The 16,439-nt window shown below is 25.1% G+C and overlaps 4 protein-coding genes across 7 annotated transcripts; 1 reads left to right on the forward strand and 3 right to left on the reverse strand.

The window, feature by feature from the left end:
- Positions 1–476: 476 nt before the first annotated feature.
- On the reverse strand, positions 477–2,453 carry LOC129612218 (putative uncharacterized protein DDB_G0282499). The gene is made up of 4 exons (XM_055525744.1): positions 2,275–2,453; positions 1,557–2,172; positions 973–1,312; positions 477–917 (listed from the first exon to the last, which is right to left on the reverse strand). The coding sequence occupies exons 1-4, from the start codon at positions 2,327–2,329 to the stop codon at positions 795–797; spliced, it is 1,134 nt and encodes a 377-aa protein (XP_055381719.1). The 5' UTR covers positions 2,330–2,453; the 3' UTR covers positions 477–794.
- Positions 2,454–3,051: 598 nt separating this feature from the next.
- Positions 3,052–5,078, forward strand: LOC129612215 (probable ATP-dependent RNA helicase Dbp45A). Its single transcript, XM_055525739.1, has 7 exons — positions 3,052–3,217; positions 3,275–3,983; positions 4,040–4,182; positions 4,246–4,330; positions 4,406–4,536; positions 4,592–4,745; positions 4,823–5,078. Exons 1-7 carry the CDS (start codon positions 3,139–3,141, stop codon positions 5,073–5,075), a joined length of 1,554 nt encoding a protein of 517 aa, XP_055381714.1. The 5' UTR covers positions 3,052–3,138; the 3' UTR covers positions 5,076–5,078.
- A 29-nt stretch (positions 5,079–5,107) lies between these two features.
- On the reverse strand, positions 5,108–9,373 carry LOC129612216 (NAD kinase 2, mitochondrial). 4 transcript variants are annotated; one of them, XM_055525743.1, is made up of 8 exons: positions 9,210–9,373; positions 8,410–8,677; positions 7,848–8,076; positions 7,584–7,790; positions 7,382–7,518; positions 6,585–6,709; positions 6,397–6,522; positions 5,108–5,399 (listed from the first exon to the last, which is right to left on the reverse strand). In XM_055525743.1, exons 1-8 carry the CDS (start codon positions 9,244–9,246, stop codon positions 5,296–5,298), a joined length of 1,233 nt encoding a protein of 410 aa, XP_055381718.1. In that variant the 5' UTR covers positions 9,247–9,373; the 3' UTR covers positions 5,108–5,295. The 4 variants fall into 4 exon arrangements, with proteins under 4 accessions (XP_055381718.1, XP_055381716.1, XP_055381717.1 ...); XM_055525741.1 differs by having other exon boundaries at positions 7,346–7,518; XM_055525742.1 differs by having other exon boundaries at positions 7,848–8,088.
- A 941-nt stretch (positions 9,374–10,314) lies between these two features.
- On the reverse strand, positions 10,315–11,095 carry LOC129612259 (40S ribosomal protein S24). The gene is made up of 2 exons (XM_055525809.1): positions 11,001–11,095; positions 10,315–10,805 (listed from the first exon to the last, which is right to left on the reverse strand). The coding sequence occupies exon 2, from the start codon at positions 10,794–10,796 to the stop codon at positions 10,404–10,406; it is 393 nt and encodes a 130-aa protein (XP_055381784.1). The 5' UTR covers positions 10,797–10,805; positions 11,001–11,095; the 3' UTR covers positions 10,315–10,403.
- Between the last annotated feature and the right edge of the window lie 5,344 nt (positions 11,096–16,439).

Consider the following 16,439-nt stretch of genomic DNA (forward strand, 5'->3'; position numbering starts at 1 on the left):
AATTGAAGTTACACGGAAAAGACGTAAAAGAGAAATATAAACTACATTATAAGAGGCAAACAGGTATCCAATCAGCTGACGTTTAAATCAATTTTATTTTATCGTTAATTTATCTTACATATCGTTTTATTTGTTTTATTTAGGATATAAAAAATTCTTGAATAAAACAGATGTTGCGGCAATCGTTAAATTTTAAAAATTTAAATTGTTTTAGTTGCATCAAACTGATATAAATCATAATTCAATATCCAATTTACATAGACGTACACTTCTTTAGCTAATAATAAGTGAATCAAATACAAAATGACGAAAAATGCTTAAAGAATAACTTCTTAATTTCGTAATCTGTAATTTGATTCTTTAATTTGATTGAAATTTTAAGTTTTCAAATTGAAATTGCTAATCAACTAAAACTATTATTAATCAATGCAATTAACATCTCAATTCAATTAACATCTTTTTTATTATTTTATTAATCAATTATTGTTTATTCCAGTAAAATGTACTTTTATTTAGATAAAGTATCTGGTCATTAAAAATTTTAAGGTATAAAGTTATTTGATAAAATTTTAATTTAAAAAAAAGCACTGAAAAAACTAAATTAGACTTCCGCTATAATAAACTATGTACAGAATATTGTCAAAAAGAATAAAAAAAAAAATCCGCTTAAATTAAAAAACAACTTAAATTTAGAATTTCGACAACTTTAAGTATAAAATTTCCTTACAAATCGATAATTCAATTTTTCGCTTCAAGCAAAAAAAAAAAAAAAATTACAACTTATGTGAGTAAATTTAGGCAAATCTTTGATTTAGAGTAATGCCTGTAGAGCTTGGTTTAACAGGTACGTCACGAATTCCAGGACCATCTGAACTAATAACTTCTCCATCAGGACACCGATATATCATAGGCTTATTCTAAAATAAATACTTGCAATATTATATACAAAATAGGAAAATAAAAAAAAAATACTTGTAGAGCATGAATTTCCTTTTGAATCTTCATATCATATTTTGGCTCAGGTTTCGAAGAAGTACCAATTATTTCTAAAAGCTTTGATGCTATTTGTGGTATACCATTGTTGCCAGACAAATTATTTAAAACATTAAGACCATTTTTTAAAAACAGTTCTGCTGGTGATGGGTCGTAAACAATTGGTGGATGCTGAGGTTTTAACATCGTTGATTGAACATTTTGTAAATTTTCATTGAAACATGTATTATTTTTCGTTACATCCGATTGTACATTTATCTCTTTTGCATAATTTCCATCAATCATCCTCCGAAAATTACAGGACAAACCATTCAATGTCCTGTTTGAAGAGAAAATAATAGCAAAAATTAAAAAAGAGAAAGGAAAAAACGTAATACAAGATATTATACAATACAGTAAGATATACACTATCTATCTTTGGCCTAACTTAATTTGGTGGCTTAGCGCAACAAATAACTCAAAAGGTCAAATTGTCTTATACAATATTTAACAACCTTCATTTTTTCTCCTAAATGGTTTAACATTATCTTTGAAAATCACATTTTATTTTTCAATTTACTTACCTGTTTTGATTGTTATTTGGATGCTGCCTGTTATAGTTGTTGTAAGGTATTGAATTATTCTTTTGATACATATTGTTAAAATTTTGTGAAGTATTGCGATAATGATTGTTATAGCTTAAATGGTTTTGTCTTCTATTTTGATAAATACGTTTATAAACATTTTGATTATAGTATTTATGATTATTTTGATAAGAAAATTCAGGCTTTGCGTAAAAGTTTTCCTGAACAATATTTTTTCTTTGATTTGATTTGTACAATTCCAATCCATTTAAAATTTCAGTAGGAATAAGTGGTGCCATCCCTGCCGGTCGGTTCTCGGTTGTAACATTAGGGTGCATTAAACGCCAACTTGCTGATTTAGCTTTAGGAAGATTATTGTCTGATGTTGAATTTCCATTGAGTTTCTCTCTTAAATCAATATTTTTTTCTAAAAACATATCATCATCTTGAATACACAGAAAATCTTCTTCCATTTCTTCTATCTCATCACTCTCTGTAAATTTATTTGCACCATTTCGTAAATTATTTTTTTGTGTTTTATTAGAATTATTAGATTCAATTTTTGGTTGTTTTAACATTGGTGAAACATAAATGTTACTTTGTTTTATGTACTCATCTGAAAGCATTAAAATTCATAAACGTATTTAAAAATTTTTTATTTTAAAACATGCAAACTACACATGTTGATAGGCTATAAATATTCAACCTAATTACCTACCTAAAGACAGGTCCATTGCTTTTTCGGCCAGGTTTTTTCCATTTTCATTCATCATTTTTAAATTATTTGCACCCGAAATATAAAAGAGATATTAAAAAAAATACCTCGAAAATTTTTAGAAAAATCTTCAAAAAAAAATTATTTAACTACTAAAGCCAAAACCACTTCGAAATTTAAAATTCAACAATAGCTACTTTCATAGCTTTCATTCTTAAATTTATTTTGACTAACGTCAAAAGTATTCCGTTAAAAACTTGTGTTTCTTTTTAAAGGGCTGGCCAGATGCTTTTTGTAATTTGCACCTTTGCGAAGTAAAATTAAGTACATTACATGTGTACATGTGTACAAAAATTTATTTATTGTTTTTTTATTTGAAAATTTACGTGTTTACGTTGTTCTGAGTTTTCATTCCAACAATTAATTTTTATATTAAAGAATTCAGCTCGATGAAAATCAAGTTTTGAACTTATTACAAAAATATTACTATATAAGCTTTTTTGATAATTTAAATGGCATAAAGGTACTAATTATATATAATTTATAATGAATATTATAATAATCTCATATTTTTTAGGTAATATTATTCATTATTAATATTATCATTTAAAATTTAAATTTCAATCTAAGTATGATGAAAATTGTCAATCTGATATGTAAACTACCCCTTTAATTCAATTTTTTTTTTATTCTGGGCACGAACCAGTGAGAAATCACAAATATGTAAACATGATAAGCTGTGATGCAAAATTGTCAAAACACCACATGTGAAATTGTCGAAAATGTAAATATACACTTATAAATTATAGTTGTAAATATTTTTATTAATCTTCATTAATAATAAGCAGAAAAATTTATATTTTTCAAATGACCTCATTAAAGCCCGAAGAAGCATTTAAAAACTTAGGAATAACACATTGGTTAATAAAACAAATAAAAAAACTTGGTAAAAATAAATTTTTTTAAATATAAACTAAATTTTCTAATAATCGGAGAATTTCAGGATTAAAAGCGCCTACACCTATTCAAAAAGAATGTATTCCAAAAATATTAAATGGAGATGATTGTCTAGGAGCTGCTAAAACTGGATCTGGAAAAACGTTTGCATTTGCATTACCAATTTTACAAAAACTAAGTGAAGAACCTGTTGCATATTTTGCATTAGTTCTAACACCTACTCATGAGTTGGCTTATCAAATATCAGAACAATTTCAAGTTGCTGGGCAGCCAATGGGGGTTAGAGTGTGTGTTGTTGCTGGTGGAACCGATCAAATGATTGAAAGTCAAAATTTAATGGCTAGGCCACATATAGTTGTTGCTATGCCTGGTCGTTTAGCAGATCAATTAACTGGTTGTGCTACATTTTCTTTTGATTCACTGAAGTTTTTGGTCGTGGATGAGGCCGATAGAATGTTAAATGGGGATTTTGATGAAAGTTTATCAACAATACGTAATTTTTTACCAAAAGATAGACAAAATTTATTTTTTTCTGCAACACTAAAAGATTTTATTAAAGAGTCAAGTATTTTCCCTTTAAACAATAATGTTTTTGAGTGGACGGAAGAAAGTGAAATAGCAACTGTAGAAACCTTAGATCAAAGATATGTACTTTGTGCAGAATATGATCGAGACATGGTGTTAGTGGAAGTTTTGAGAAAATATAGGGAAGACAATGAAGAAGCTAACGTGATGATTTTTACAAGCACTAAAAAGTACGTAAAATTATTTTGTATTAAGGAATCAGACAAATTTAATGAATTTTTTTTAGGTATTGTCAACTTTTATCAATGACGCTTAACAGTCTAGGACAAGATAATGTTTGCTTGCATGGTTTTATGAGGCAAAAAGAAAGGGTTGCAGCATTAAATAAATTTAAATCTAAGCATGTTAGAACTCTAATTGCAACAGATGGTAAATTATAAAAATGATATTAGATTAATACCTTTTCAGAATAAAATTTTAATATGTCTGTAGTTGCCGCAAGAGGATTGGATATTCCTAATGTTCAATTAGTAATAAACCATCGTTTACCTAGACAAGCAAAGGAATATATTCACAGGTAAAATATTTATATCACACTTACTCATTTCTTTGGTTTATTACGTACTTTATATGCAATTAATAAAATTCACAGAGTTGGGCGCACTGCCAGGGCGGGCCGTTCTGGACTTTCGATTTCAATATTTCGATTTCCTCGCGATTTAGAGCTTTTAGGTGAAATTGAAGCTGAAATTAATACTAAATTAACGGAACATCCTGTCGATCGTAAGTTGATATTTTAGTAGTTTACAATATCAAATTAATATTCTTCAATTTAAAGAACGCTTAGTTGAAAGGATATTTATGCAAGTTAATGTAGCTCGGAGGGAAAATGAAATTACGTTGGATAATAAAGATTTTGATGAAAGGGCTCATGTATATCGAAGAAAAAAATGGATTTTAGAAGGTTTAGATCCAGATTTTATGGAGGAACAGTAAGTTAATCTTCAATAAAGAGAACAGTAAGTTAAAAAATTTCAATAAATTTAAAGAAATATATTTAAAACTTTAGGTATAAGAAAAAACAGAAGGAAAAGCTAAAAAAAGTGAAACAAAAACAAAAAGAAAGGAGAGCACAAATGGAGCAGTCAAAGAAACCATCGGAATTGATTGAAGACGAACGTTTTAAGACAATAGATACAGAACGTTTTGAAAAGAAATTAAAACCGAAGAAAACTGAAACGAAAAGGACAAATGAAGAAGAAAAGCACAAAATTAAAAAATTACCAAAATATGTTAAGATAAAAAACAAAATGAAATCTTAGCTAATTGAAAATCAAAACAATTAAATCAAATGTACAAAATAAAATTGTTACTTTATTTTCTTATTCGTTAAAATTTTATCACTTAAGCTCTGCTTTTCAAAATAAATTAAAAATAAAATCTTAAATTATAACTTCTAATATAATAAGGAAGTAAATGCACAATAATAATTAGTTATGATATAAACACCATTTATATAAGATATTTTTTAATATTGTAAATTTAGTCTAATGAAATTGTAAGCAAGGCATCTTCAGGATGATTTTCCAGTAAAACTTTTGCTCCATCATTAAAAGGGTATGCAATGCTTCCATCAATCACTAGGCCTTTTAAGAAATGAAAAATAATTAATTATATATATTTACTATTTTGAATTTAACATATGTATATAAATACAAAGTAACAATTCTATTTGTTTCTTTTTTTACAAAAAATTGAATTTATATCATTGATTTTAAATTCAAAACAATTCTTACGAATACAATGCTTTTCAAAAATGTAAGTAAATATTTAAAAATAAAAACTTTATTAAAAAATTACAAGTTTTAGCATTCAAAAGGATATGATAAATCACTACCAGTAGCAGTTTTAATAATATACAATTATGTAATTTTTTTAATTTTATATAAACAGGAAGAGTTACAATGGCTCCCTAATGACATATTAAGTATACTTAACATTTTTATATTTGATTTCAAGAGATTTAACAAAATATTTTTAAAAACGATTTCGTAGATACTGATAAGAAGTATGCTGAAAAAATTGGAATTGAAATAACCAAAAATCTTACCACTGCTTCATTTGGCTTATTATTCTGTTTTTTTAATTTTCTTTTTTCAAGTTTAATGATACTTCCAATTCTTTTTAAGGTGATATACATAAATTTAATTATGAATATATGTACATATAAGTAATTCATGATTGATAAATTTTGATCAAGTTATTTTCAGAATGCCAAGTTTAAAATATGTTTATTTATGGGTTTATTATGGAATGTACATGCTGCTGTATCATTTTTCAATAACGCTTTTGAAATTATATATGATTCTCTTAAACTGAATTCTGATTATTTAACTATAATAAAATTAGTTTTAACAACTGTATTCCTGTTAGGATTACATTTGTTATTGATATTAGAAAGTCTTATGTATTACGATCAAATATATCTTGAAAGCAGAATAAATGTGGATGAATTAAATAAAAAAAAAATTCAAATGTAAATCAGAAAATAAAATAAATATTACTGATTTAAAACATCGCTCAAGAAACGAAATTGATTACTTAATTTTTTAATAAAATCAAATTTTTGGATCTAAAACTTACATGCATCAATGCATCGCGATTTAACAACAATATTATCAACAAAATTTTTTGATGGAAATTCTTTTGGACTAGGCCATACTCCAACACAAATTTGTTCTCTAACTGAATAACAAAGTCTTGGATCATCTAAAAATTTTTTAAAAATATCAACTGAAATTTATATTATATTGTAAAATTTTTTAACATACCAGCTGGAAATATTAAATTTTGATTGTATTTTTCTACTACTTCTCCAACATTAACATTCATTTCTTTGAGTTGTGGTAAAACTTGCTTTAAATCTTCAATATGCTGATTTGTAATACGATTAATGCTAAAAAAATAACATAAAATCATAAATTTCAATAATATTAAAATAAAATTGAAATAAAAATGTAAACCAAGCAAATTAAACAAAATATTTTGCAATTCGAGTTTTTCATTGCGTTAAAAACTTAAAATAAAGTTAGTAATACATATTAATATGGCGAAATATTGTAGTTTATTTAGCTACAAACAACAAAACAATTTGCAAAAACGCAATTATTTTTGAAGGACAACCGTTTACTTATAGAATAAGTTTGGAAAATATATAAGTGTAACATGTATCTATTTTTATTCATATATAGCGTATAGGTATATACACATAAACAACAAAATCTCTTATCACACTACGAAGGGGGTAAAAATATTAACGTCTTTGCACTGTTTGAATAGCAATTTGATAAGAATCGCTTTTTTTTTTGTTAGATGAATATTATTTCATTGAAATATAGATACTGGATTTTGTGTAGAATTCTTTATAACTTTTACAATATATTTTTAAAACGATGACAAGCTTTTCATCTTGGACATATATCAGATCTGTTTAAGAAATTAAATAACGTTAATCAGCAAAAAAAAAAGCATCCATTTTGAAAAATAATTAAACAATAATAGAAATTAACAACCCAGGGAATATATTACTAACTTGTTATACGCGGAGTAGATATTGTTGGTTTCTAACCTTGTATGCCATGATGTGGAGCCTGTTCCGGTGCTGACACATAGTCCAGAACATTTTGTTTTATTTACTACATCGGAGTGATTTAAAACAACTTGTAAATGAGACACACGAGCAGACATTGTCTCACCAATGAAAACCTGAGACATAAATTAGAATTTATTAAAAATATAAAATTAAGTGAAATTTATTTTTTTAAATATACTTCATTCAAAGCTAAATAAGGTAGAATTCTTTTCATTTTTGCTCGATATTTGAGAGCGAATTCAGGGCTTAAGTACTCTGGACGGGTTTCTTCTTGTTCCATACGAGAAACAGCATGACCGTGCAAATCTACTGATTCAGGAATTTCTCCATTATTTCCCAAAAGAGTTGCGCGAATCCTTGAACGTTGCATCCATTTAAAATCACCCTACAACAAAAATTTATAAAGAAAATAATAAGTTTATATATCATGTACGGATTTTACCTTTATTATTCTCTTAACAGCTTCCTCCACATTTTCAGAATATTGTTTACGAAGCATGAGTCTTCCTTCCGATCTTTCTGGATCAGAGTTGAAACCAACAATTGGTGTTTTATGTTTTCCTTTTGCAAATAAAGGACTTGCACGGTTTGCCGATAGTAAAAATGTTCCATCGCCACCAATTGGGATAAGAACGTCAGCCCATTTCAGTGTTTCTTTTTCTAAACTAGTCCTAAATTCGACTCTGTTTTAATTTTTTTGTTTAAAGTTTTCAATGAACGAGTTGAGAAAAAAAAATCAATGAGGAAGGGAAGAGGAAAAATAAAAATAGCACAAAAGAAAAATTAAATTAAATATTGTAAAGTACAAAAGAAAATCACCAACATTTTTATTTTTTATACACGAAAGTTTCAAAATAAAATAAAAGTAATTAAAAGAAATTTTTCAATTTAGAAATGCTAAAGTTCCAAATGATTTAAGACAAGCGTCAATGTTCCAATTTACAAATTTTTGTTATACATATATTGATGGGTAAATAAAATTAATAAGTTGCAATTATATTTACCTATTTATTAGCTTCACTTCAACGCCCGCATTTTTAAAGTTTTTTGCAACTCTATGCTCAAAATTCTTATGTAGATTATGTAGAAATATTAAAGTGTCATAGTCAGTTCCTCGGCTTCTTAAAGTTTTTTCTAATTCAGTTTCAGAGAGTTTTGGGTTGCGCAAACGCTCAAACTCATATCTAGATAACTTTGTCACCAATAAGGCACGTTCTATTTTAAAATTTTTTGGTGGTAAATCCGTAAAATTTCTTCGGAAAACTTCACAAACTGAAAAAAAAATTTAACATATTTAATATTATAGCTTCTATATTTTTCCTTGTTTGTAAATTGTGTTTATTCTGTGCTGTTAAATAGATACAAACCTACATATGAATGTATGAATATAGATAGACACCTATTCACTTATTTTACATTAATTTAAAAAAGGAGCTGTACTCAAGTGGAATTTTAAAATTTTTGTTGAAAGCTTCATTTCAGATTATAACTAAAAAATTATTTTAGAACAAAAAATAGCACATGTGATAAGAAATTCCATAAATGGTGAGGTCTGATTGCAATCTACATACATAGTTAAATATAAGCGAATTTATATATCTACCTATATATTTAAAGTTACTTCTAAGTTCAATTTTAAAAGTTATTTGTCAGTCTAAATAATTAGTTTCATATATTTTATGATATATCAGAACCAAAAGCAGAAGAACAATTTTAAGGAACGATTGATTAAAAGTAGGTTCATCATGATTGATTAGAAGTAGGTTAAATTTTAAATCTATTAATAGAAATTTTGCATATTTACCTTTAAACGTTCGTGATAGCAAATTCGGTTTAAACATTTGAATTAATTACCTTCCTTAAAACATTACTTAAATTATTTTATTTTATATTAAATTTTCTCCTTTTTATATTATAACAAGTTTAAATAAAATCGCAAATTATTCCTTATCACAAGATAGTGCTAAACTGCTAATTGTTTTTCTTTTTTTCTTAATTTTTATTGAAGCATACTGTCAGTGTCAATTGGGATAAAATATGGCAGCTCAATAGTGTTACCACAATGTTATCACAATTTCGTACTGTTTTTGCACTTCTATTTTTGCTAATGATTTTTCGGTGCTACAATAAAACGTGAGAGCATTACTCTGGTTCAAGACGGCTTTAAATGCACTAAGTGGATAAAGATTCGTTCATATGGGATTCGAAGAAAATTGAATACATCATATATGTGTGACCTGAAGCAAAGAACAAAAAACCATCATAAACTCACTTCTTGCACGAAGCGGGAAAACAGTAAAATAAAATCTATATAATGCTTGCTTCAAACTAATCCACCTGTTTTTTTTAAAACAATAATAGAATATTTTATTTTAGGTATGAGATCACCTGTTATACCCATTATGTATCGAAAATTGAACCCTGGTAGTAGAAGGTCAAGGTTAAAATAAATGTAAATTCGAGTAGTATTGCACATATTTGAATGCATTAATCCAAATTATGCACATTGTATTACATTAGAGTAATTGATAACAATAATCATATTAATGTAAGGTTGCTATGCATGAAAATCCTATAATTTTAAAATAAAAACTGTCGAAATAATTAAAAGGACATTGTTTAGTTACTTTTAGTGAATTTTAATGAGGGGGGTGCTGAAATTAGGTTTATAGTTTTACTGTCATATACCTAGAAAACATTTTTGTCCAACATAGTTAGGCATCTCAGTTGAATACCAGAGCTAGCACATAGATTTTGCATTCAAAACTTGAAATATTTTTGGTTGTATCGTTGGCATGTCCTCTTTGATACCCTTATTATTGTTCATTTAATGCTTTTAAACTTTTCGTACAAATCCATGTATGAAATACGTTATACGTATATTAAATGCATAATTTGTCAAAAAAAAATTTGATTGTTTTCAAAACAGTAGTTTATTCATAATGAAATATATACTATTTTGAAATTTATAATTAAAAAAAATAATCCTGATTTTAACTTATTTTTTGGTAGCTTGTCCAACTTTCGCTTTCTTCGTACCACGGACTTTCTTCATTCTGTTCTTACGTTCTTTACGTTGTTTTCTTGTTTGTTGTTTCTTCTCATAGAGACCATGACGCGCCAAACGATGTTTAGGTTCAAATTTCTTGGCATAATCTGGGGAATCGTAAATTAAAGCAAAACCAGTTGATCTTCCGCCGCCAAAATTAGTTCTAAAACCAAAACAGAATACAACATCAGGAGTGACTTTGTACATTGTAGCTAATTTTTCTCTGATTTCTTTTTTATTAACAGAAGATAAACCTGGATGTAAAACATCGCAGACCATTTGTTTTCTGCATAATAATCTATTGGTCATAAATTTACGAGTACGGATAGTTGCTGTTGTCATTTTTGAAACCTAAAATTAATTAAAATTAGTTTTGTTTCATTACAAAGCGTGCGGTCATATAACCTCAAAAACAAGGTTTATTTTACGCACGTGTATATCATCAACAAAAACAACTTTTTAAAATGAATTTCTTTTATTTTAAATAGTATTATTTTGTCACATTCTATAGATTTAATAATTAAATAGGAAATCTAATTTACTTACTTTTAAATATTTTAAAACAGTTTCACACACGTCCTACGTTTATGAAATATTTATGTGGAAAGGATAGAAAATTCCAATGACACAATAAACGTCATTTTGAAAGTAAGATGTCAATTTAAAAGTAGAGATAGCAACGTATATTACAAAGAAAAATAGAATGACTTAAAGTAAATTTCCACTCAATGTCTTGTCGTCTGAATAAAATTTATTTTTAATTTTACTTTTACACACAACATGGAAAACTAAACTGGTTTGATAACTAATTATTTGAGTTAAAAAATATTTAACTATTGGTTGGCAGTTGAAGCGAAAACGCACACATACATATATGTTCTTGGCATAATTCTACCAAGTTTTTGTATTTACTTTTTTTTCTTTTAAAAATATTTTTTGGTAGAAAAAAAAACTAAATACGTGAATTCATTGGAATTAGTTAAAATCGATATTTTTGTTTGCATGGCACTTCCTCAAATGTACGAAATTAAATTACTACAATATTTTTAGTGGATATCCACTTTTATTAACAAGGAATAGTTAAAACTTATACGACTTACAAAATAGAATATAATTTTAATTATTTGACATATGTATGTATGTATTTTTACATTTGTTGACAAATTATAGTAATTGATTATGGACAAAAAATTATTGTACACTCAAATACTCGTCCCATCGACGAGTATTCGAGGTGCAAAACCCTTAGATCTTTGGTACTTGTACCCATGATCCGATTTTGTCTCGAACCAATTCTCAAGAGACAATCAGCTCTCACTGTAAAGGTTTATGGATGTTGTTAAAACAGGGACCCTAAAATGTAAAAAAACTCATCGCAAAACTCATGCGCATTTGAGTTTCGATGCGTTAATAAATTGGTACCATGTAACAAATGCAGATGAATATATAGTTCAAGTTTTTCATCAGCAAAGCTTTAAAAGCTCTACATTTAATTTGTACCATAAAAATTTGAAAGTTTTGAAGTTCTAACTATAAGAACTGCATTTTCTACCCAAAGTTGCAATATCACATTTTGAATTTTTTTAGTTTTGGAATATACCTAAAATTCAGCTGAAAAAGTTGTATATGTAATAGTTAATAGGTTGTCTGGTATAAGAAAGTTTTTAAAAACTTTACAAAAATTGAAAGAAACTTTATAAAGTTTTTTTATGAAAAGCGGCTGGGCTGAGATAATACTTTTTCAATCATTAAAGTTTTTTCAAGTTTTGTAAAGTAAAATTAAGTTTTTTAAAATTTTTTAGTTTTTAAAACGCATGTTCTTCTTTATGTATGTACTGTTTATGTTAAAGGGATTTCGAATTAATATTATTATTTTTTTTCGTATTTTTAATAAATATACTATTTATATGATATATATGTATAACGTTTTATATATCCATTTTCTTTTTATGTTACACTTAAGTATTTTAATTTTGATAACAATAAAACACTTTTAATGTCACCTCATATTCATTTATTAAAATTCAATTATTTATTTTTTTTGAATTCCTTACAATTTCTTTTGAGTATGAGCAAAAAAAGTTTAATAAATATTTAAAAATTTTTTGTATAAAACTGAATTCAGTTCATTTAGAGAGCACAACAAAAGACTTGGAAGAGAAACTTTTTAGTTAGATTAAACATTTAATCAAAATTAATGTCATTATTAAGTATAAAAGACTATTTAATGTAAATTATAATTAAAATAATATTTTATAATATTTTTTTATTATAAAGAGATTAAAATGTATAATATGTATAAATGTATGTAATATTATGTAATTTAAAACACATTGGTCACTCTATATGTTATAAAATAATATTTATATCGATATGATAATTAATGTCTTATTATTATAATTAAAATTTATATAAATATGCTATTTATATTAAGAAAATGAATGACTAATTTTTAGTATATTATAACTTTTTTTTCTTTTACAACCAGAAAAATATAATAAAACCATGGAATAATTTAAATTGTTTATCGAATTTTTTCAATTGATTATCGAATTTGATTTTGAGAAATAAAGTGGGAATCGTTCGTGTTTTATAATTAACATAAAAATGACGAATAATTCCCACTTTTAAATTTATTTCTTTTTGAATCAGGAAAGTATTTTATATAACATTTTCATTGCTGTATTGCTGATTATTTATGTCACTTATAGTATAGGAGTAACAAACTAAGTTGCATGTAGTTTGTATTTGAAGGAAAACTTATCAGACTTTAAAAGATTTTAATGAATATATAATTTGTACAATCATTAATATTACATTTAGTTTCTGAATAATTGACATTACACATTCTTTTTCAAAAGAGAGAAAATTTAAATCATTTTGATTTTATTTCAAATTAAAATTTTAATTATAAATATTCTAAATATTTAAGAATAGCAAACATAATATTTTTTATATACATATTATGTAATTGAATCAACTAGAATGATTTTAATATACATATATATATTTACATATATGTATACATATAGTTATCGTACTTCAATTTTCATTTAAGCTTATTACTTTCTGTATAGTTTGTTCAACTTTTTTGTTATTTCAATAAAAGTTTCCCATGACCTTAATTATATAGTAAACTAAAATTATATCAAGATGATATGAGCAATATTGAGATACACTATATATATATATGTATATATACATTAATTTAAAAAAAAAAAATTAAATAAAATATGAAGAGAAATATATAATATATGTATATGTGAATGTGTATGTATATGTATAATATATAAATAAATAAAATAAATAAAATAAACTCTTTTTCGTTTAATTTTTATATAATAACATGAATTAACATTTTCAAAGAAAAAAGCAAATATAATATAAAATACAGAAATAAATAAAAAAAAACAAAAAGAATAAAAAAACAAAATAATATAAATTAATGCGAATGACGCATAGTAAATATCAATATTAAAGCGTGCATATACCTAAATATGTATGTATGTATATGTATGTATTTAAATTTATATTAGTAAAGTTATTATAATAACTTAATTTTCATATTCACGCAAAATTAATTTTTATAATTTATAATGTTTTAACACTTAAGTTTATAATACACTATATTACGAATCGTTTCCTTTTTTGTCTAATATATTAGAGATTTTCAATAATGCAAATAAATGCGAGACGCAATACTGCAAAAAACATAACATGATTAATACGCAATATATTTTTAACTATTCTATAAAAGTAAAACAGTTCATATGATTTAATTGCATTTCCCATAGTAATTTTCTTATATTGCGTAAAATTACGCATGTTTAGGCTAGCAACATTTTATGAGCGAAGTTTTCGATATCGTGTTACAATTCATAATTTTTAAATTCTATTGACATTGATAGGAAAATATGAAGCAGTTTTAATACTGCAAATTTTTTTTTTTTTTTTGAGAAGTGATCTGTCCATTTAAGCAAGCAAATGGCCTTTGGTTCAAAAGTGATCTTATTGGATTAAAAAATGATTCAATGGTTAATTTATTTTCAAATTATATAAGTATAATTATATATGTTTCAGACATTTTAACAAATTAACACATATGAAAATCTATTATCTTCAAATCACATTAAGAATTTTTTAATTGAATTTCTTTTCTCAATTTGTTACCTAAAATGATAAAAGTATAAAATTAAATTGAAATAAATTTATTTGCATGTACAAATGAATGATTTCATGAATTACCATTTTTGTTGAGATTACATGAAAATTTATTAAATTTTATGAAAACGTATTTTTCTTAAATGGACTCGGTAAAATATTATCTTTAATTTATTTATATCTAAATACATCGACTTATTAATAAAAACAATACATAATTACTATTTAATTATAAATAGCTGCTGACATTTTCGGATTTAATACTATTGTGAATTAATTTTATTTTTACTTATTTATTTTTACATGTGACAATTATAAAATAAATAAAATATTATTTTAAAATAGAATTTATTTAAATAAATTAAATAAATTATTTAAAATTGTAGCTTTTAGGAAGCTGTGTAAAATTATTTGTTGTTATAAAAACGAAAGTAATGAATAAAATAAAATTTTTAAAGAAATTAAGTATAAAATAATCTTATAATTAATGAAATATTTGTAAGGAATAATTATTTTTTATATAATTAAGAAAAGAATTCTGCTATTATAATAATTTTTTTTTTTTTTTTTTCCTTTGTTCACTCCTAGAAGGAGCATAGGGCTAGTTAATGATTTCTCATGCACTAGTTTCATAGCGTCATAGGGTTTAACTAGGTAGGTGACTAGCCTGCCGTAGTTTTTCTTTATATATTAATTATTTGAGGTTATTAAAAAAACATTGGTGCAGTGGTTATGGCACCGGTCCTTTAACCGAAGGGTCTCGGGTTCAAACCCCGGTCAGGTCACTATAAAAATTATATTCAATATTATTATAACTTAATATACAATACTAATAAAAATATTATACAAGTAATTTTCAAATATTCCTAATATTCGATTTTAAAAAAAACTAAGAAAAATAAATAGCTATTATAATAATAGATTAAATATTTGACTTGTATCACAACTTGTGTATTTCTTCAATAAATCAATTTTAAATTTTAGATGCAAGAGGCAAAAAGTATCCTTAAGTAAGCACAATTATCCATCAGTGACTTTCCTTCAGCTTTTTATTTCTTTTTCTTTTAACTTTATTATTATCATTGTTATTATTGTTTTTTTTTTTTTGTTTTGTATTTTGTTAAAACTCGGTTGAGCGATTTTGGTTTTTATGTCATTTATGTTATTTATTTTTTTTTTTTCAATTTTTTTTTTTACGGAAAAAAAATTAAAATATTACTGGAAGAGTAGCAAGTTACTCTTCACAAACAACAACAATAACAATATAAGTATAACAATAAAATTAAGAAAAAATAAAACAAAAAAACAAAAAGAAAACACAAATGAAAAAAAAAAAAAAAAAAAAATTAAAATACACATGATAGCACATCACAAAAGTTTTAAACATTTTTTCGGAGCTTAAAATCATACAAATTAAAAGTTAAAAACAAAAAAAATGAAAGAAAACAAATTATTTAAAGCAATGAAATATAAGGAAAGGATTAAATTCGGTTAGAATGAATATCTACTTACGATAACAATTACGATAATAATAAATTAATATTATAGTGGCCATCATTAATTTTTGTATGACAGATATTTTGTATGAAAAAATAGTATAACACCCACATGTTTTCGAAAATTGTGATATTTTTGAAAACTATGGAGGGATCGTTTCCTCAAAACATGAATATGTGATCAAAACTTGATCGCATATTAATTTGCGATTTTCAAATGATATACAGGGTTGCTAATTATAATGATATAGAGATTTTTATAAATGCAATCTTGCGAATTACTAATAACTTGATGAATATGCAATATATTTTATAACTACGCTACTCA

Source organism: Condylostylus longicornis, unplaced genomic scaffold, assembly GCF_029603195.1.
Source record: "Condylostylus longicornis isolate FDR11 unplaced genomic scaffold, ASM2960319v2 ptg000064l, whole genome shotgun sequence".
Lineage (NCBI taxonomy): Eukaryota > Metazoa > Arthropoda > Insecta > Diptera > Dolichopodidae > Condylostylus > Condylostylus longicornis.